The sequence below is a fragment of the Cebus imitator genome, unplaced genomic scaffold (genome assembly GCF_001604975.1).
Source record: "Cebus imitator isolate Cc_AM_T3 unplaced genomic scaffold, Cebus_imitator-1.0 Scaffold202, whole genome shotgun sequence".
Taxonomy (NCBI): domain Eukaryota; kingdom Metazoa; phylum Chordata; class Mammalia; order Primates; family Cebidae; genus Cebus; species Cebus imitator.
This window is the reverse complement of record NW_016107517.1, coordinates 3156024-3174402: the sequence shown is the minus strand read 5'-3', so window position 1 is coordinate 3174402 and position 18379 is coordinate 3156024. Positions and strand designations below refer to the sequence as shown.

At 44.1% G+C, this 18379-nt stretch overlaps 2 protein-coding genes across 3 annotated transcripts in view; one reads left to right on the top strand and one right to left on the bottom strand.

The window, feature by feature from the left end:
• Positions 1 to 7633: 7633 nt before the first annotated feature.
• LOC108317441 overlaps positions 7634 to 18379 on the bottom strand; it is a 24347-nt gene continuing 13601 nt past the window's right edge. The window contains exons 4-5 of the transcript XR_005203305.1: positions 11356 to 11359; positions 7634 to 7659 (exon numbers count right to left, since the gene is read on the bottom strand). The gene's annotated coding sequence lies outside the window, so the exon portion shown is untranslated. The remainder of the gene's footprint in view (positions 7660 to 11355; positions 11360 to 18379) is intronic.
• The window catches only part of CNOT11 (CCR4-NOT transcription complex subunit 11), a 17341-nt gene continuing 8177 nt past the window's right edge, over positions 9216 to 18379 (top strand). Inside the window, exons 1-3 of one of the 2 annotated variants that reach the window (XM_017547914.2) lie at positions 9216 to 9905; positions 13719 to 13883; positions 17785 to 17937. In XM_017547914.2, the coding sequence (XP_017403403.1) occupies positions 9392 to 9905; positions 13719 to 13883; positions 17785 to 17937 (832 nt within the window). In that variant the 5' untranslated portion in view covers positions 9216 to 9391. The remainder of the gene's footprint in view (positions 9906 to 13718; positions 13884 to 17784; positions 17938 to 18379) is intronic. The other variant, XM_017547915.2, reaches the window with a different exon arrangement.

Sequence of the window (18379 nt, the reverse complement as noted above, 5' to 3'; positions counted from 1 at the left end):
TGGTCAGATCACTTGAGGTCACGAGTTTGAGACCAGCCTGGCCAACATGGTGAAACCCTGTCTCTACTAAAAGTACAAAAATTATTAGCTGTGCATGGTGATGCATGCATGTAATTCCCGCTACTTGGGAGGCTGAGGTGGGAGCATTGCTTGAACCCGTGAGATGAAGGTTGCAGTGAGCCGAGATCGTGCCACTGCACTCCAGCCTGGGTAACATGAGTGAAACTCCGTCTCAAAAAAAAAAAAAAAAAAAAAGATACAAAAAATTGGCCGGGTGTGGTAGCACATGCCTGTAATCCCAGCTACTCAGGAAGCTGAGGCAGGAGAATTGCTTGAACCCGTGAGATGAAGGTTGCAGTGAGCCGAGATCGTGCCACTGCACTCCAGCCTGGGCGACAGAGTGAGACTCTGTCTCAAAACAAAACAAAACAAAACAAACAAAAACAGAGATGGAAGACAGTTATCCAAAAAATGTTCTAGGATGTCAAAGATGACAAATGAAAACTAACTAGTGGGACTTATTTATGTGATATAAAATATCTTGAACTATTCTGAGTGCTGTTATTTCTTTTCATTTTTACTTTTATGAGCTTGAAAAAACTGTAAGGGTTTTTGCTAGATTCGTGTACAACATCAGTCACTTTTTGCAAAAGGCAATGGGTTTCATCTCGTATTCCTCAGGGCTGTGGGATGATGAAGGCATCTCCAAGCCACCTGAAGGATTTTGTCCAGGGGAGGCAAAGCAAGTCGGGTCCTGGGCACCTCCTCTTCCACCAGGATAGCTCTCCTTTCATCTGGTTTACATGCTTTTTTCCAAGCTGGGGTCTCACTATGTTGCCAGGCTGGTCTCAGATTCCTGAGCTCAAGGGATCTTCCTACTTCAGCCTCTGGACAAGCTGGGACAACACGTGTGTGCCACCGTGCCCAGCTCATATTCCTATTCTTCACAGGATTTCTCATGAACAGGGACCTCTGCTGGTAAAAGAAAATCTGAAAACCACTGCCAGAGTCTTAAGTCCCGCCATGACATCCATTTGAGGAAGGCTTCTGTACTTAAATTCAGAAATAATCGCAGCTCACACTATCTCTAGTCCCCAAGCTCTTTATTTGGACAAGTTGTGCTAGGTGTGGAGGAGGGGCTGGAGGTCTGATCCACTCAGCACTGGCTCAGCAGCAGCCACAGCAGGTCAGGTGCCTAGAGTTTTGCTGCTGTGGTCTCCTTTGCAGGCAGGCTCAAGGGATCCCAGGATGGATAAATGAGTGGCTGAGGGCTTCTTGGCTATGGGGGTCCCCTCCCTTCAAGTCGCATCATCAGGACTCTCATGCATCCTTTGTCAGTGAAACTTTATTGACCCCATAGTGGGCTAGGCACTGGGAAAGAGCTGCAGATCCCGCAGTAAAGAGGGGCATGCACCTGAATTCACATTGGGCCAGCTAGCTGAGAACACAGGCTGGTCCACAGATACTCACAGGACATGGCTGGGCCATGGATCTTTCATCTGCCCCGCCCCTATTCCCTCTCCACCTTTCTATGCCCTGCTCTCTACCGTGGGAGGCTGAGCTTCATGGACACCAACTGCAGGCTTTTTAGGCCCCTGGCTTCCAGGTGGATTTTGCCAGCACATCCAAGCTGCCAAGACAGTCAGTTAGGGTATTTATTTCCTTAGCTTAAAGGCAGGTCACTAATCCTATGTGACTCCTTCCAGATTCTGACAACCCCTCCCTCCGTTTGTTTCTCTGGGCCCAGAGGTGGTAACCTGCCTCTGCCTCCCAAAGTGCTGGGATTACAGGCATGAGCCACTGTGCCCGGCTCCAAGTGTGTTTTGTTTGGGAAAATATTGCTGTGTTCATTGTTATTATTTTTTGAGATAAGGATCTCACTGTTTTCTAGGCTGCAGTGCAGTGCTATGATCATAGCTCACTGTAGCCTTGACCTCCTGGGCTCAAGCAATCCTCCCAACACGGTTATTTTTAAGTGAACAAATATTTTAACATTTTATCATGTTTAATTTTAATATGGTAAGTCTTGATAGCTATAACCCACATATAAGAAAAGCTCTTTGGGGGCCTCAGTAATTTTTAAGGATACAAAGAGTCCGTGAGACCAATTCATTTGAGAGCTTCCAATCTAAAATAGGGAATGTGGAAGTCTTTGTGATGAGCAGTGGGCTCACTTCCTCACCTGCTTAGAAGCGAATCCTATGGCACTGGCTTTTGAGGAAAGTAAAAGCTTTATTATGAGTTGGCTGGCAAGGAAGGAGACAGGAGGCAATGCTCAAATCTGTCTCTCCCCGCTCTTGGGTCAAGCTTTTATGACATTTCTAACTAGATCCAGGTGATGCCATTGCGGCTGGTCTGCCAGGCTGGTGGTGCTAACAATCAGGAGGTCAAAGCATTTCCCCAGCGTGCATGCCTGGGCTACATGACTTTCAATTTTGGCTCAGCTCCACAGCGACAGCTTACACAATGGTTAATTGGTTTGAGCTGGTCTTACGGTTACAACTTTAGAAATTCAGAAGGCACTTAGGAGATGGAGACACTGGACCGACTACAAACCTTCAGGCTGGACGTGATTTTGAACAGCACCAGAGCTGGTTTTTTTTGTGTACTAAGTATGGTGCCAAGCCTTGATAGTGGTTATCTAGTTTCAGTGACCCTCTGACACTGGTACTATTTCACTTGCCACTAATGAGGAAAGTGAGACACAGATCTCAGTTCACGCAGCTGGTCACTGGAGTGGAGACTCAAAGACTGCCACTGGCCTTAGGTCCTGTGGCCTCACGGTGCTCAGGCTGCCCTGGACACACGCCCATTCCCAATACACTAAGGTGGCTCATGAAGATCCTGCCTACAAATGCCAAAGGACCTGCACTGTAACCCTTTTTCAGTCATCCTTGGTCATGCTAAAGGAGTTCCAACCCAAGTGAAGACAAGGACGGTCAAAGAGTTCACAATTCTCTCCAACAGGAAAATAGAAATAACCGCTTAGTTCATTATGAGCTTCCTACTTAAGAGTTCATAACTCACAAGTTACAACTGACAGCCACCTTCAGTTCTAGTATCACCATTTAGTGCCCTGGATGGCACTCCAGGTTCTCTTCACCAGGATCTTTCCCCACTGTATGAATAAGACGCTGTTTACAGATATCTATAATCATAGGTTTGGTCTTTTTCACAGGAAAGATTTAGGAGTGCTGGAAACTAATTTTATGTCAGATGTGTCCTGTTGAAGTAATCTAAAGGCGAGGATGAGAGTTTTATTGAAAAAGGTGAAAGGTAGAACCAGTTTTATGCCTAAAACTCCACTAAAAAAAGATTCATCCTTTAAAAAGAAACCCTTTATTGACCAGGCATGGTGGCTCACGCCTGTAATCAGCAGTTTGGGAGGCTGAGGTGGGAGGATCACTTGAGGTCAGGAGTTCGAGACCAACCTGGCCAACATGGTGAAACCCCATTTCTACTAAAAATACAAAAATTAGCTGGGTGCAGTGGTGCCTGTAATTCCAGCTACTCAGGAGGCTGAGGCAGAAGAAGTATTTGAACCTGGAAGGTGGAGGTCACAGTGAGCCAAGATGGCACCACTGCATTCCAGGCTGGGCAATAAAGCGAGGACTCCATCTCAAAAAACAAGCAAGCAAACCAACCAACCAAACAAAAAAACCCTTTCTCCCCATTCTCGATATATTTAAGAAGAGGCGAGGGAGCCCAAGCAAGCTCCCTTCCTATGCCATCAATCTCCAGCCCACAGAGGAAGAGTTTCCTCTGTAACCCAGGTGAGGACATCAAAGCTGAGATGGGTCAATGTATTAGTCCATTTGCAAGCTAATGATAAAGACATGCCTGAGACTGAGAAATTTACAAAAGAAAGAGGTTTAATAGGCTGGGTGTGGTGGCTCATGCCTGTAATCCCAGCACTTTGGGAGGCAGAGGTGGGTGGATCACCAGAGGTCAGGAGTTTGAGACCAGCCTGGCCAACATGGTGAAACCCCATCTCTACTAAAAATACAAAAATTAGCTGGGCGTAGTGGCACACACCTGTAGTCCCAGCTACTTGGGAGGCTGAGACACAAGAATTGCTTGAACCCAGGAGGCAAGGGTGCAGTGAGCCAAGACTGCTCCAATGCACTCTAGCCAACAAGAGTGAAACTCCGTCTCAAAAAAAAAAAAAAAAGAGAAATTTACATATTAATGCCATTCCTTGCCTCCAATATAAAATTAATATATTTTATTGTATTTAATATATTCAAGAATATAATTGGAATCATACACTATTGAATTACAACTTGGACTTACAAAAACCCATCACTTGCTTATACCTCTAAAACCTTTAAAAAATTGGTTCTTCCCAACCCAAATGCCCATCGATGATAGGCTAGACAGGGAAAATGTGGCACATATACGCCATGAAAACCAATGAGTTCGTGTCATTTGTAGGGACATGGATGAACCTGGAAACCATCATTCTCAGCAAACTGACACAAGAACAGAAAATCAAACACCGCATGTTCTCACTCGTAGGCGGGTGTTGAACAGTGAGAACACGTGGACACAGGGAGGGGAGCATCACACACTGGGGTCTTTCTGGGGGAAATAGGGGAGGGACAGTGGGGCGGAGGGGAGTTGGGGAGAGATAGCATGGGGAGAAATGCCAGATATAGGTGATGGGGAGGAAGGCAGCAAATCACACTGCCATATGTGTACCTATGCAACAATCTTGCATGTTCTTCACGTGTACCTAAAATGTAATAACAGAAAAAAAAAAGAAAAAAAAATTGGTTATTCACAAATCTGTTGAGTTTTTACAAATAATACAAATGACTTACAGATAAAAGTGCATGAGGCAAAAAAATTCATGGGAAAGCTAAAATGAATGCAGTTTTAAATATGACAGTATCAAGAAGAAGCTTCATTTAGCTGATTGTTTTATACAAGCTGTATGAAGAGACATAACCTTTTAGAGAGTAATAGTATTTTTTTTCATTTGCCACTGTGTTTATAATCTTTAGTAAATCCAGGAACTTTGAAATTTTAGGGGCAATTTTTGAGGAGCTTGAGATGAAATTTTGAACCCAGTGGCCAAAAGGGTGTATCACTGCATTATGGCAGGTGAAACCTCAGGAGGGACCTTACCAGATACTTTGGCTTAAATCCAGAGATACCATAATAACTTCGTTCTGTTGATATACATAGTGTTTCTTAAGCCAGATTCTATGGATATGTTTTGGAGTATCTAAGAGTTCTTTTTAATCATTTTTAATTTTATGATTTAATATTTTTAATGACCTCAGAAATTAATAGATGCATATGATGGTTCATCTGGATGAATAATTTATAATAGAGTACTATCACTATGATGTCATTGCCCATGTTTGCATTTAATTTTGTCATGGCATTAGCACCACAAATGACAGTTTGAGAAATAGGAATCAACTGTCCAGGCACGGTAGCTCACAGCTGTAATCCCAGCATCTTGGGAAGTGGAGGCGGAAGGATTGCTTGAGCTCAGGAGTTTGAGACCACCCTGGCCAACCTGGTGAAACCTGTCTCTACCAAAACTACAAAAACTCCACCCTGGCCAACATGGTGAAACTCTGTCTCTACCAAAAAATACAAAAAATTAGCTGGGTATGGTGGCACATACCTGTAGTCCCAGCTACCCNTATACAGGAAAGAATATGTGTTAGTTCGTTTTCATGCTGCTGATAAAGACATACCCAAGACTGAGCCATTTACAAAAGAAAGAAGCTTAATGGACACACAGTTTTATGTGGCTGGGGAGGCCTCACAATCATGGCAGAAGGTGAAAGGCAGGTCTCACGAGGAATGTAATAATAGAAAACTATTAATAAAGCACTCACAGAGTGGCAGAAACTATTCATAATACCTATATCGAAAAAGGAGTTATACCTAGAATATATAAAGAATTCCTACTAATCAGTAAGAAAGCAAATACAGAAATGGGCAAGACTTCAATGGGAGCTCTGCAAAAGAGAATACCAAATGTTCAATAACATGAAAAAGTGTTCAACTTCGTTAGTTATCAGAGAAGTAAAAATTAAAAGCACAATGCTATACCACCATATACCAACCAGAATGCCTAAGAAGAAAAAGTGTTAGTTAGTGGCTATGTGGATCAATCTGTATTCTTACACACTGCCAGGAGTGGGGAGAAGTATAAGTTGGTACAACCACTTGGGAAAGTCTTTGCCAGTACTTACTTAAGCTGAACATGCAAGTATCCTATGACCTAGCAATTCTACTCCTAGCAAGAAACATGCTTATGGTGAAACCCCATCTCTATACAATATGTATATAAAATTAGCCAGCATCGCGGTATGTACCTGCAGTCCCAGCTACCTGGGAGGCTGAGGTGGGAGTATTGCCTGAGCCTGGGAGATTGAGGCTACAGAGAGCCGTGATTACACTACTGCACTCCAGCGTGGGTGACAGAGGGAGACCCTGTCTCAAAAGTAAATAAATAATAAAGAAAAAGCTGTTTCAGGCCAGGCTTGGTGGCTCACGCCTGTAATCCCTGCACTTTGTGAGGCTGAGGTGAGTGGATCACCTGAGGTCCAGAGTTTGAGAGCAGCCTGGTCAATATGGTAAAACTCCGTCTCTACTGAAAATTCTTGTATTTTTAGTACAGACTGGTCTCGAACTCTGACCTCAAGTGATCCACCTGCCTTGGCCTCACATTTTTTTTGTCAGATAAAATATACTTTTCAAATATTTTTGAAACATCTTAGAAAAAACCCACACAGTATTAGTACATTAATCCTGGCAATTGGTATTACTACATTAATATTATATTAATAACTGGCAAGTCATATAATTAGTACTATTAAACAGTATTAGCACTGCAGGAAAATTACTATAACAAGTAGACCCATAGACCACCTAATGTAAAATGGCTTGCCCAAAATAAAGTTTATTATAATAAAAAATATACTTTTTTTTTTTTGGTGATAGTCTCCCTCTGTTGCCCAGGCTGAGGTACAGAGGTGTGATCTTGGCTCACTGCAACCTCTGCCTCCCAGGTTCAAGCCATTCTTCTGCCTCATCCTCCAGAGTAGCTACCATGCCCAACTAAGTTTTATATTTTTAGTAGAGATGGGGTTTTACCATGGCCAGGCTGGTCTTGAACTCCTGGCCTCAAGAGCCTGCCTGCCTCATCCTCCCAAAGTGCTGGGATTACAGGTGTGAGCCACGGTGCCCAGCCCCTATAATAACAAATTAATGAGAGTATTTTCAAGCTAATTTCCAAGTTACCACATTATATCTGCTGCTGTTAGGAACGTTAATTGGCGGGATCTTTCTAAAAGTGCAATTTAGCAGTAAATTGAATGTCTTTATTAATTTTAATTAATTAATTAATTAATTAATTTTTTTGAGATGGAGTCTTGCTCTGTTGCCAGTCTGGATTGCAGTGGTGCAATCTAGACTCACTGCAACCTCTACCTCCCCGGTTCAAGCGATTCTCTTGCCTCAGCCTGCCGAATAGCTGGGACTGCAGGTGCACGCCACCACGCCCAGCTAATTTTTGTATTTTTAGTAGAGATGGGGTTTCACTCTGTTGGCTAGGATGGTCTTGATCTCTTGACCTCATGACGCTTTCACCTCGGCCTCCAAAAGTGTCGGGATTACAGGCGTGAGCCACTGCTCCTAGCCATAGAGGCCTTTAAAATTCAGTAGACATCACGTCTGTTGACCCAGCAATTTCTCTTTTTTAAATTTTTCTTAAGAATTCAGGTGGCAAACCAAATATTACACTTCTCACTTATAAGTGGGAGCTAAGTTATGAGGATACAAAGACATAAGAATGTTATAATGGACTTTGAGGAGAAAGGGGCAGGAGCGGGGGAAATGTGCGGCGTGGGGTGAGGGATGAAAGACTACATATTGGGTACAAAGTACACTGCTCTAGTAACGAGCGCACCAAAATCTCAGAAGTTACCACTAAGAACTTATCCATGTAGGCTGCTCTGCCTATGGAGTAGTCATTTATTTATCCTTTATCTTCTTAATTAAACACACACACACACACACACACACACACACACAAAGTTATCCATGTAAATAAAAACCACCTGTTCTCCCTAAACTATTGAATTATAATTTTTTAAAGATGAAAAAAATTTAAATATATATTTATCCCCCAAAATAAATAAAAATACCTTTTAAAAAAGAAGTGAGGTGGCACTTAACTAGATAATTCTTGAGCACTGACATGGTTCAGTGGGGACTGGAATCGATGGTGGTAATCAATGGCGAAATACATGTACATTTCTGTTGGTTTAGGGACCGGGCATGTCTGGGAAATGCCACCTGGTGGTTCTCAGCCCAGGCTGCACATCAGACTCACCTGAAGAGTTGGGGTATATTAACATCAGAATTATCATCTCTGGGGGTGGAACCAGGAATTTGTAACCTCTCCCCGTGGGTTTCTAATGCACAGCTAGTGCCCACGATAAGCGCCCCAGGGCAGTCTAAGTAAGACGTGGCACAGAAAACGATTTTGTAAATGAATATTAATTGTAGACATGTTCTCGAAATCGTGTTAAGAGAAAAAAGCCAAGTACACAAAAGCTCATAGTGCAGTATGATTCCATTTCTGCAAAAAAAGACTGTAAGACTAGAAATTAACCGTGGTTATGAGAAATGTGTGACATTTACTATATTTAAAAAAAAAAAAAAAAAATGTTTCTGAGACCGAGTCTCGCCTGTCGCCCGAGCTGGAGTGTAGTGGTGATCACAGCTCACTGCAGCCTCGGACTCTCCGGGGCTCAACCAACTCTCCCGCCTCGGACTCTGAAGAGTGCCGGGATTACAGGCATGCGCCACCGCGCCGGACCTGGATTTACAATATTTTTACGACGAATAGTTACGGATGTTATATTAAGAAAATATTAGCATCTTAGGTGCATTTTTCCAAATAATAACGTAGACAACATTTACTGGGACCGTATGGCACCAGGTCCTGCCCTGCGGATCGCCAAGGGGCGGCTTTCCCTCGCAGCTGCGCAGAAGCGCGCGGGCCTCGGGCAGTCCCTCCGCGGAACCTCAGCCAGGCCAGCCCTGAACACTGCCCGCCCGACCTCGCCCCGCCCCTCCATTCCACTCCACTCCACTCCCAGGCCTCCTCCCCGCCCTCACCCCGCCCCCGCTTCCGGCCAATTCGCCCCGCCTACCCCGCCTCTCCACAAGCTGTCCCTGGCTACGCTCCATCAGCCTCGCTTTAGCAGGGCGCTGGCCTTCTCCGCAGCGGTCTGGTTTCCCCGACGTGTTTTGTTTGCGACGCTGTCGTGTAACAGCGCGCTTTACGGCCGCGGGGACGGAGCCAGCCGGCGCCAGGGCCCCTCGGGCCGGGAAGCGGGGAAGGAGAGCAAGGTTGATGCCCGGCGGAGGGGCGAGCACGGCGTCTGGCCGGCTTCTCACCGCCGCGGAGCAGAGAGGGTCCCAGGAAGCGGCAGGGTCGGCGTCCAGGAGCGGCTTCGGGGGCTCCAGCGGCGGCAGAGGCGGAGCAAGCGGCCCCGGGTCCGGGAGGGGAAGCCCTGGGGGCCCCGCGGGCAGGATGAGCTTGACCCCGAAGGAGCTCTCGAGCCTGCTGAGCATTATCTCGGAGGAGGCAGGGGGCGGCAGCACCTTCGAGGGCCTGTCCACCGCCTTCCACCACTACTTCAGCAAGGCCGACCACTTCCGCCTGGGCTCGGTGCTCGTCATGCTGCTCCAGCAGCCCGACCTGCTGCCCAGCGCGGCGCAGCGCCTCACGGCGCTCTACCTGCTCTGGGAGATGTACCGCACCGAGCCGCTGGCCGCCAACCCCTTCGCCGCCAGCTTCGCGCACCTTCTCAACCCCGCGCCGCCAGCTCGCGGCGGCCAGGAGCCGGACCGCCCTCCGCTCTCAGGTACCTCCTGAAGCCAGCTGTGCCGTGTGGATAGCGTTAGATTCCGCAGCTTTCCACCTGCGTTGCTGGGAACTCACCTGCAAGGGAAATTAACTCTCCCTGTGAAATGAGCATCCCCTTTTTCCGTCTCCCTCTGCGTCCCCACGCTCCTCATTCCATCCGGCCACACCGGCCTTAACTCTAAAGAATGGAGAGGTGGTAGCTTAATTGCAAGTTCGTGACACCGAAAATGATTTCTTTGTAATTGCCATCACTTCATACAGCTCAGTGTAGGTCTTGACATGTTTAGTGTCCCAAGTACGGTTCGTTCTTGAAAGCCCATCTGTGGTGTGTGAAGTTAAAACCAATGATAAGACTGAATCTGTCCCCGGTTTTCAGTCTCAAAGGAGAACGTAGAAGTCAGTATTAAGAAGCTGAAGAAGTTGTTGGGTGGAAATGTACATGAAACCCTATAAAAGACTTAGCAGCCGCTGTCCTTAGCCTGTTAGTGATGGGGGCAGAGGATAGAAAGCCTCAAATTGATGGTCTTGCGGTTAAAAAAAAACATGATTTACTGGACATTATGTAAAGTGCATGCATGGTGTACATTACATAACATGTAGTTACCATTGTGTGGCATTGGTGAGACCAAACTAGTAGGTTAGCTACAAGGCTGCATTTTGTTTTTGTTTTTAAGCTCAAGCAGGGGATCCTTTGTGTGGATTTGCTTTGGAAGAAGACTTGCAGTCAGAAAACAAGAAAAATGGCTTGGTGACAAGGGGACCTGAAGGATTTAGGGACCAGTGTAGTGGAGGAAGCAGATAGAGGTTAGGAAGCAGCTTGATCTTACGTTCTGTAACCGGTATTAGGTAGGGCCTGCTATTCAGGGAGTCAAGGTTAAGGCAGCAGATTTTGAGGTAATACAAGGAGTTTGTTTTTATGGTACAGAAGGCTTCTGCACTTCTAGTTAGTGTTCCTGCCTGGCACCACATCACAATCTTCTGATTGGTGTCCAGTAGTGCCCATATCTAAGAAGGACAACCTTTTGTATTGGCCTGAGATGCCCTTAGGGTACAGGTACTTAACCTGCTTTTAAGAAGCTTGTGACTGCCCAGAAAGTGAATGTGACACAATTTTGTGGTCAAAACTCATCACCCAGGCCTGTCGAGGTGGCTCACGCCTGTAATCCCAGCACTTTTGGAGGCCGGGGTGGTGAGGGATAAGGGTGGGAATTGCTTGAAGCCAGGAGTCTGAAACCATCTTGGGCAACATAGCAAGATCGTGTCTTTACAAAAAACTAAAAAAAAAATTTGCTGGGCATGGGGTGGCTCACACCTCTAGTCTCAGCTGCTCAGGAGGTTGAAGCAGGAGGATCACTTCAGCCTAGTAGTTTAAGACTGCAGTGAGTTAGGATCACACCACTCTGTAACAGCAAGACCCTGCCTCTAAACATGCACACACAGACAACCACCACCCTGGGGTGCTTGTATTAGAGGATTGGGACACTGTGGGATTTAGGTCAGAGGGTTCTTTGAATTCTGAGGAACAGGTGAGGCAAACTTACATAATGTCATTCTCATATACAGTGAATCTAAACCCACACCTAGTCCATAGACGGCATTGTAGATACAGATTTGCCATGGGTGGGATGGCAGTTGCAAGAGAAGGAATCCATGGATGGACTATATTTAACTCTTTTGTGCCTCAGATTCCTCATCTGTAAAATGCAAATGGTAACAATTCTTAGCTGGTAGAGTTATTACAAAGAATGCAGTTACCTGTGAGTGTTACCCACTATTATCATTGCCGTTATTAAAGTAGATAGGGATGGCGTATAGATAAGACAGAAGAGAAAATATCAGTGTTCATTAGCTGGGCATGGTGACGCATGCCTGTAATCCCAGCTACTCAGGAAGTTGAGGCAGGAGAATTGCCTGAACCCAGGAGGCGGAGGTTGCGGTGAGCCGGTATCGCGCCATTGCACTCCAGCCTGGGTAACAAGAGCGAAACTCCGTCTCAAAAAAAAAAAAAAAAAATCAGTGTTAACACCCCACTCCCAGAGCTGCTGCTGATGTATGTTTAGGGTAAGACATTTAGTGGGTATGTCTTCAGAATGCTTTTCCGATGATTCTGCGATTGTGTAATGCTGGGGAGTACAGAGGAAGGAACGACCACCTGTAGAGCCAGAAAAATTCTCAAAAGGAGTGATATTTTTGGATATTGATTAGGGATGTGGGTGGGAGGGCAGGAGTGGCTCTGCCACGTATTACTAAAGAATTGGGTGTAAGTCCTGGTGCCGTGGCTCACGCCTGCAATCCCAGCACTTGCACTTCGGGAGGCCGAGGCAGGCAGATCACTTGAGGCCAGGAGTTTGAGACCAGCCTGGCCAACATGACAAAACTCCGTCTCTACCAAAAATACAAAAATTAGCCCGGTGTGATGGTGCGCTCCTGTAATCCCAGCTACTCAGAAGTCAGGAGAATTGCTTGAACTTGGAAGTCGGAGGCTGCAGTGAGCTGAGATCTCACCACTGCACTTCAGCCTGGGGAAGAGAGTGAGGCTCTGCCTCAACAACAACCACCACCTGAATGTAGAAGTTGAGGGATTTTGTGCAACTGGGGTGTAGGGTACGTGGATGGGAAAGAAGGTCAAGAAGTGAGATTAGGAAGGTGCATTGGGACCAGATTATGAAGGGTCTTGTAATGATATAGAAATTTGGGTTTAATTCTGTGTGAACACGTTAAGTAATGTGATCGGATTTGTACTCTAGAGATATAACTAAATGGTGAGAGGTAGTGTGGACTATGGGTGGTGGGTGGGCAGGGGTCACAACTGGGAGCTGGGGAAGTCAGTAGAGGGGCAAAAGTAGTCCAGGCAAGAGAGGTGTGAGGACTGGAGCTGAGGGAATGCAGCCTGATGACAGTGCTGCAGTGGGAGAGATGAGGCTTGATGAACAATTGAATATGGGACTAAAGGGAAGGAACATCCAGCTTCGCGGGAATTTGTAGCTGCACTGCGTGTTGAATCAGGTATGTGAAGTGCATTTGCATTGCTGCTGGTTGCTCTTCTATTTATTCAACTTCTACACGGTGGAAACAGAAAAAAGGAAAGCATTTCCAAGCACTGTAGTGTTACCTATTTTTGCTTGCGTATATAAGCTTTAGCCTTTACAGGAATTGAGGCACTTTAGAAAATGAAGTTATTAATGTAAGAATTAAAGAGGAAAGAAACACGAAACAGAGACAGGTTTTCTTTAATTAATAAACATCGGGCTTTAACAGGTACAAAATCCTTAAGTTTCGGCTGGGTGTAGCGGCTCATGCCTGTAATCTCAGCACTTTGGGAGGCTGAGGCGAGTGGATCATGAGGTCAGGAGATCAAGACCATCCTGGCTAACACGGTGAAACCCCGTCTCTACTAAAAACACAAAAAATGAGCCGGGTGTGGTGGTGTGCACCTGTAGTTCCAGCTGCTTGGGAGGCTGAAGCAGGAGAATAGCTTGAACATGGGTGAGCCAAGATTGTGCCACTGCACTCTAGCCTGGGTGACAGAAGGAGACTCTATCTCTAAAAAAAACAAAACAACAAAAACACACAAAACCAAAAAAAAACCCTCTAAGTTTCATTGGTAGGGACACAGATCATAGAATTTCAAATGACATATTTAATTACATAGTTCATAAATGTATATATTTGGTTAACTGAAACCTAATTATTATTTACCTCTTAAAAATATGTGGCTTAAAGTGGCAAGTAGCAAGTACTGATTTTACCAGATTCAAGTTGATTTTTAAAAGTAACCATTGGAGAAATTGTTATACATTTTTGTTTGCAGGATTTTTACCTCCTATAACTCCACCAGAAAAGTTTTTTCTTTCCCAGCTGATGCTGGCACCCCCACGGGAACTCTTCAAAAAGACACCTCGACAGATTGCGCTGATGGATGTTGGAAACATGGGCCAGTCTGTGGACATTAGTGGGCTTCAGTTAGCCTTGGCCGGTAAGGAGGAATCAGTGGTTTGGGTATTCCTGTGTGATAATATTTAGGCCTCTCTTGTTGAGGACTCTACTTAAAATGATGGTTTTTATAACTGCTAAAAGGTTAGTATCGTCCATTTCAAAAAGTAGTTTTAATACTGCATCTTAAATGGAAGTCTTGGCTGGGCACCGTGACTCACACCTGTACTCCCAGAACTTTGGGAGGCGAAGGCAGGGAGATCGTTTGAGGTCAGGAGTTCGAGACTAGCCTGGCCAGCATGATGAAACCTGTCTCTACTAAAAATACAAAAATTAGCTGGGCATGGGTGGTGCATACCTGTAATCTCAGCTACTCGGAATGCTGAGGTAGGAGAATCGCTTGAACCTGGGAGGCAAAGGTTGCAGTGAGCCGAGAATATACCACTGTACTCCAGCCTGGGCTACAGTGAGACTCTCATTTCGAGCCGAGATTGCGCCACTGCACTTCAGCCTGGGCGATGGAGCGAACCTCTGTCTTAAAAAAAAAAAAAAAAAAAAATCCATCTTTAAATTGAAGAAAGGTTGGCATAGTAGCTCATACCTGCAGTCTTTGGGAGAGGCCAAAGTGGAAGAATTGTCTAAGGGCAGGAGTTCAAGACTAGCCTGGGCAACATAGGGAGACTTTGTCTCCACATATGATTAAAAACTTAGCTGGGTGTGGTGGTACATGCCTGTGGTCTCAACTACGTGTAAGGCTTAAGTGGGAGGATCACTTGATCTCAGGAGATGCAGGCTGCAGTGAGCTGTGATTGTGACACTGCACTCCAGCCTGCATGATAGCTTGAGACCTGTCTCAAAGGACCCTGAATAGCCAAAACAGCGTTCTCTTGGCATCCTTGTTGAAAATCATTTGCCCATATATGCAAGGGTTTATTTCTGGGCTTTCTATTCCATTTGTCTGTGTCTGTCTTTCTGCTAGTACCACACTGTTTTAATTACTATAGCTTTGTACCAAGTTTTGAAATTGGGGGGTATGAGACTCTCAACTTTATTCTTGTTCAGGATTGTTCTGGCACATTCTGTGTTAAACATGTAAGCAAATTAATCAGTGCTCTTGAAGTAAAGAGTGTGTCCTGACAGAAAGTAATAGAAGGGGAACTGGTGGTCAGAGAGACCCTTGAGTTCTGAAGGTGTAGAGGAGGCACTTTGGGCTTGCCTGCTGTAAGCATTCATCTTCTCACTTGAGAGTAACTCAGTAGGGAAACTAATATGTAGCTGGGTTTGTGAACCCTTGACTTTGTAATTAAGTAAGCTCAAGTATTAATTTTGACAATGCCCCATCCTTCTTAGATGTCATACACCTGTGACATTTGGCTTTGCTATAAGCTGATATGATACAATAAACAGCTTTTCCTAAAAAACAAAAACCACCCCACAGCTTTTCCTTTGAAACATTGTAAACCTTTAAAGGATTGTGTATTAACAATATAACCATGGGGCCAGGCACTGTGGCATGTTCCTATAATCCCAGCAGTCTGGGAGGCTGAGGCATGAGAATACTTGATCCCGGGAGTTTAAAGCCAGCCTGGGCAACATAGGGAGACCCTGTCTTTACAAAAGTAACTTAAAAAAATTAGTTTGGTGTGAGCAGGTGTGGTCCCAGCTACCCAGGAGGCTGACGTAAGAGGATCACTTGATCTTGGGAGGTCAAGGCCACAATGAGCCGTGAGTGCACCACTGCACTCTAGCCTGGGCAACAGAGTAAGACCCTGTCGCAAAAGCAGAACAAGAGCAATGTAACAATGGTTATTTTCTGAAACTAAAAGAAATCTTTTTAAGACTTTTAAGGTTGTACTAATAAGAACAAAAGTACTTATTGTCCGGGAGTGCCAGATATAATTTAATAGAAATAAAATGATTACTTTTATTTATTCCTGACAAACACCAGATACTTTGAAAACTGGATACAGAAGTGATGTATTCTGATGGTTCTAGCTTAGTATTTACAGTATTTATTTATAGTATTTAAATAGTATTTATTTATAATAATGAAGTGAGAATCACATCTGACCTTCCTTTCAACTTAGTATGCCTTGAGTCAGCTGCGAGAAAGTTGTGAAGTATATTAACGTGCAGGAAGGATCACATGCCTAGAGTAAGGGCTGAGAAGTGTGGCCGAATGGCTAAGCTTGCTACTTGCTCTCCTCTACCCAGATTGCAGATATCCGAATCCATTCCTCTTCACAAGTGTAAAGAAAAAGCAAGCACGCCTTTGCGCACTGGAGCTAGCCACCCAGATCTCTCTGGAGGCCTAAAATTCAAATGTCTTACAGTGGCATCTGTGGACCAAAGGTGTATTTTTGTATGATGCAGTTGGTGTTTTCTTAACTTTAAAAAAACAAGCAGACAAGTTAAACATAGATGACAAGGGGTGGAGTTTTACCTTAACAGTGACTGTTCATTTCAGAGGTTTTGTTTTCCTTTATGATTTATTCCTGACAAACACCTACCACTTACTAGTTTACCATGCAACTAGCCAATTTAACTCTTTTTTTCTACATTTTGGTTGATTGTATGTTATCTAACTTTTTGTACTTCAACAATCTGAGATTTTTAAAAATGGCATTATAGGATAATTTTAGCATTTCTGTTAATAAGTGAATGAGAAAAGATGCTATGTGTCTAAGGCATCTTTTCATGTGTCGCTGGCCATTTTTCCATTGGATTGATGGTCTTTTATTGATTTGTATAGTTCTTTAATCAGGAATTTAGTCCCCTTTGTTTTTAAAATTACACAATCTGAAATAAAACATACATTCACTTTTTTAAAGGAATTATAATTAAGCGAACCTGGAGCGACCTGCCATCCAAGTTAAGAAAAAGAATATTTTCATGGCCTAGAGGCTACCTATGTGTTTCTCCCAATAGCTGCCTCATTACTAACCTGATTTTTGTGATAATGATCCTAATTTTTTTCCTCCTTTGCTTGCCTGTAGTTTCACTTTGCATGCCCTTGAACCTTATGTGGAATTGTGCTGCATTTGTTCTTTTGTGCTTTCTTTCTATTGGGGGTTATTTGAGAGATGAGTCCATGCTGATGGCGTGTAACTGCGGTGGCTGCCCTTCATTGCTGCTGTGGTACCTTCACACTGTGGAGTACCAAGTTCTGTATCCATTCTGCCATTGATGGACATAATACTGCTGTGAACATTCTTGCACATTATTCTGGGGCACATGTGAAAGTATGTGTCCTGAATGGAAAGAAATGCACACATTAAAACTTGATAAGGAAACATCAAATTGTTTGCCAAACTTGCTGTGCCATTTTTCATTCCTATAGCATTGTGCAAGTTACCTTACATCCTCTTCTGCATTTGATAATGTCAAGTTTATACATTTTTGCCAGCCTGGTGAGTATGTTATAGTCTGTTGTGTTTTAACTGGATTTTGCCTAGTTCCTAATGGGATTAAACATCTTTTTAGATTTTTTTTGGCCATTCAAGATTTTTAAATAAAATCCTTATTAAAGTTATTAGTCCATTATTTCATGTCAGGTTCTGTTTTTTTTTTAATTGATTTAAAAATATATGTACAGTAAGTCCTCACTTAACATCACTGATAGGTTTTTGGAAACTGCAGATTTAAGTGAAGTGATGTATAGCAGGTCCTCAAATAACCCTTTCATTAATATTGTTTTATTATAACTGATAAAAAATTTGTTTTGTTATATGTCGTTTAACTTACTGGCAGTTTCCAAGAACGTTTCAACTACATTAAGTGAGGATCTGCTGTACGTACAGACACATACACACTTTCTCTGTCTCTGTGAATCTGGCTCTTTGTTTTTCTGTGTTACAGATAGCTTATCTCAGTTGGTAGCTTGTCTTTTCACTCTCCTCATGGTGTCAATAATTTTAAAATGTCACCTATTTAACCTTTTCCAGAACGCCAGTCTGAATTGCCAACACAAAGCAAAGCGAGCTTCCCCAGCATTCTCAGTGACCCAGACCCAGATTCTTCTAATTCTGGATTTGACAGCTCAGTTGCCTCTCAGATCACTGAAGCTTTAGTCAGCGGACCAAAGCCACCTATTGAAAGTAGGTTAATTTATACTCTTGGTTTTAGTCTGTCAGCATCCTCTAGGACTTTTCAGTTTTTTGAAGACATCATCTTATTTTTGTTATGACTTAAATTGTAATTTAGTGTGAACCTTTCTAGTGTAGTGAGTGTCTAGAACATAGTAGAGATGTTCAGTGGCAATTAGTTTCTTCTTTAAGAAAAGTGCACACCAAGTTGTTTGTTGTATGTCCATCCTACGCATACCTTAAGATACAGGCGGGGTGCAGTGGTTCACGCCTGTAATCCCAGCATTTTGGGAGGCCAAGGCAGGTGGATCACGTGAGGTCAGGAGTTTGAGACTAGCCTGGCCAACATGGTGAAACCCCGTCTCTACTGAAAATACAAAAATTAGCTGGGTGTAGTGGTACACGCCTGTAGTCCCAGCTGCTCGGGAGGCTGAGGCAGGAGAATTGCAGGAAC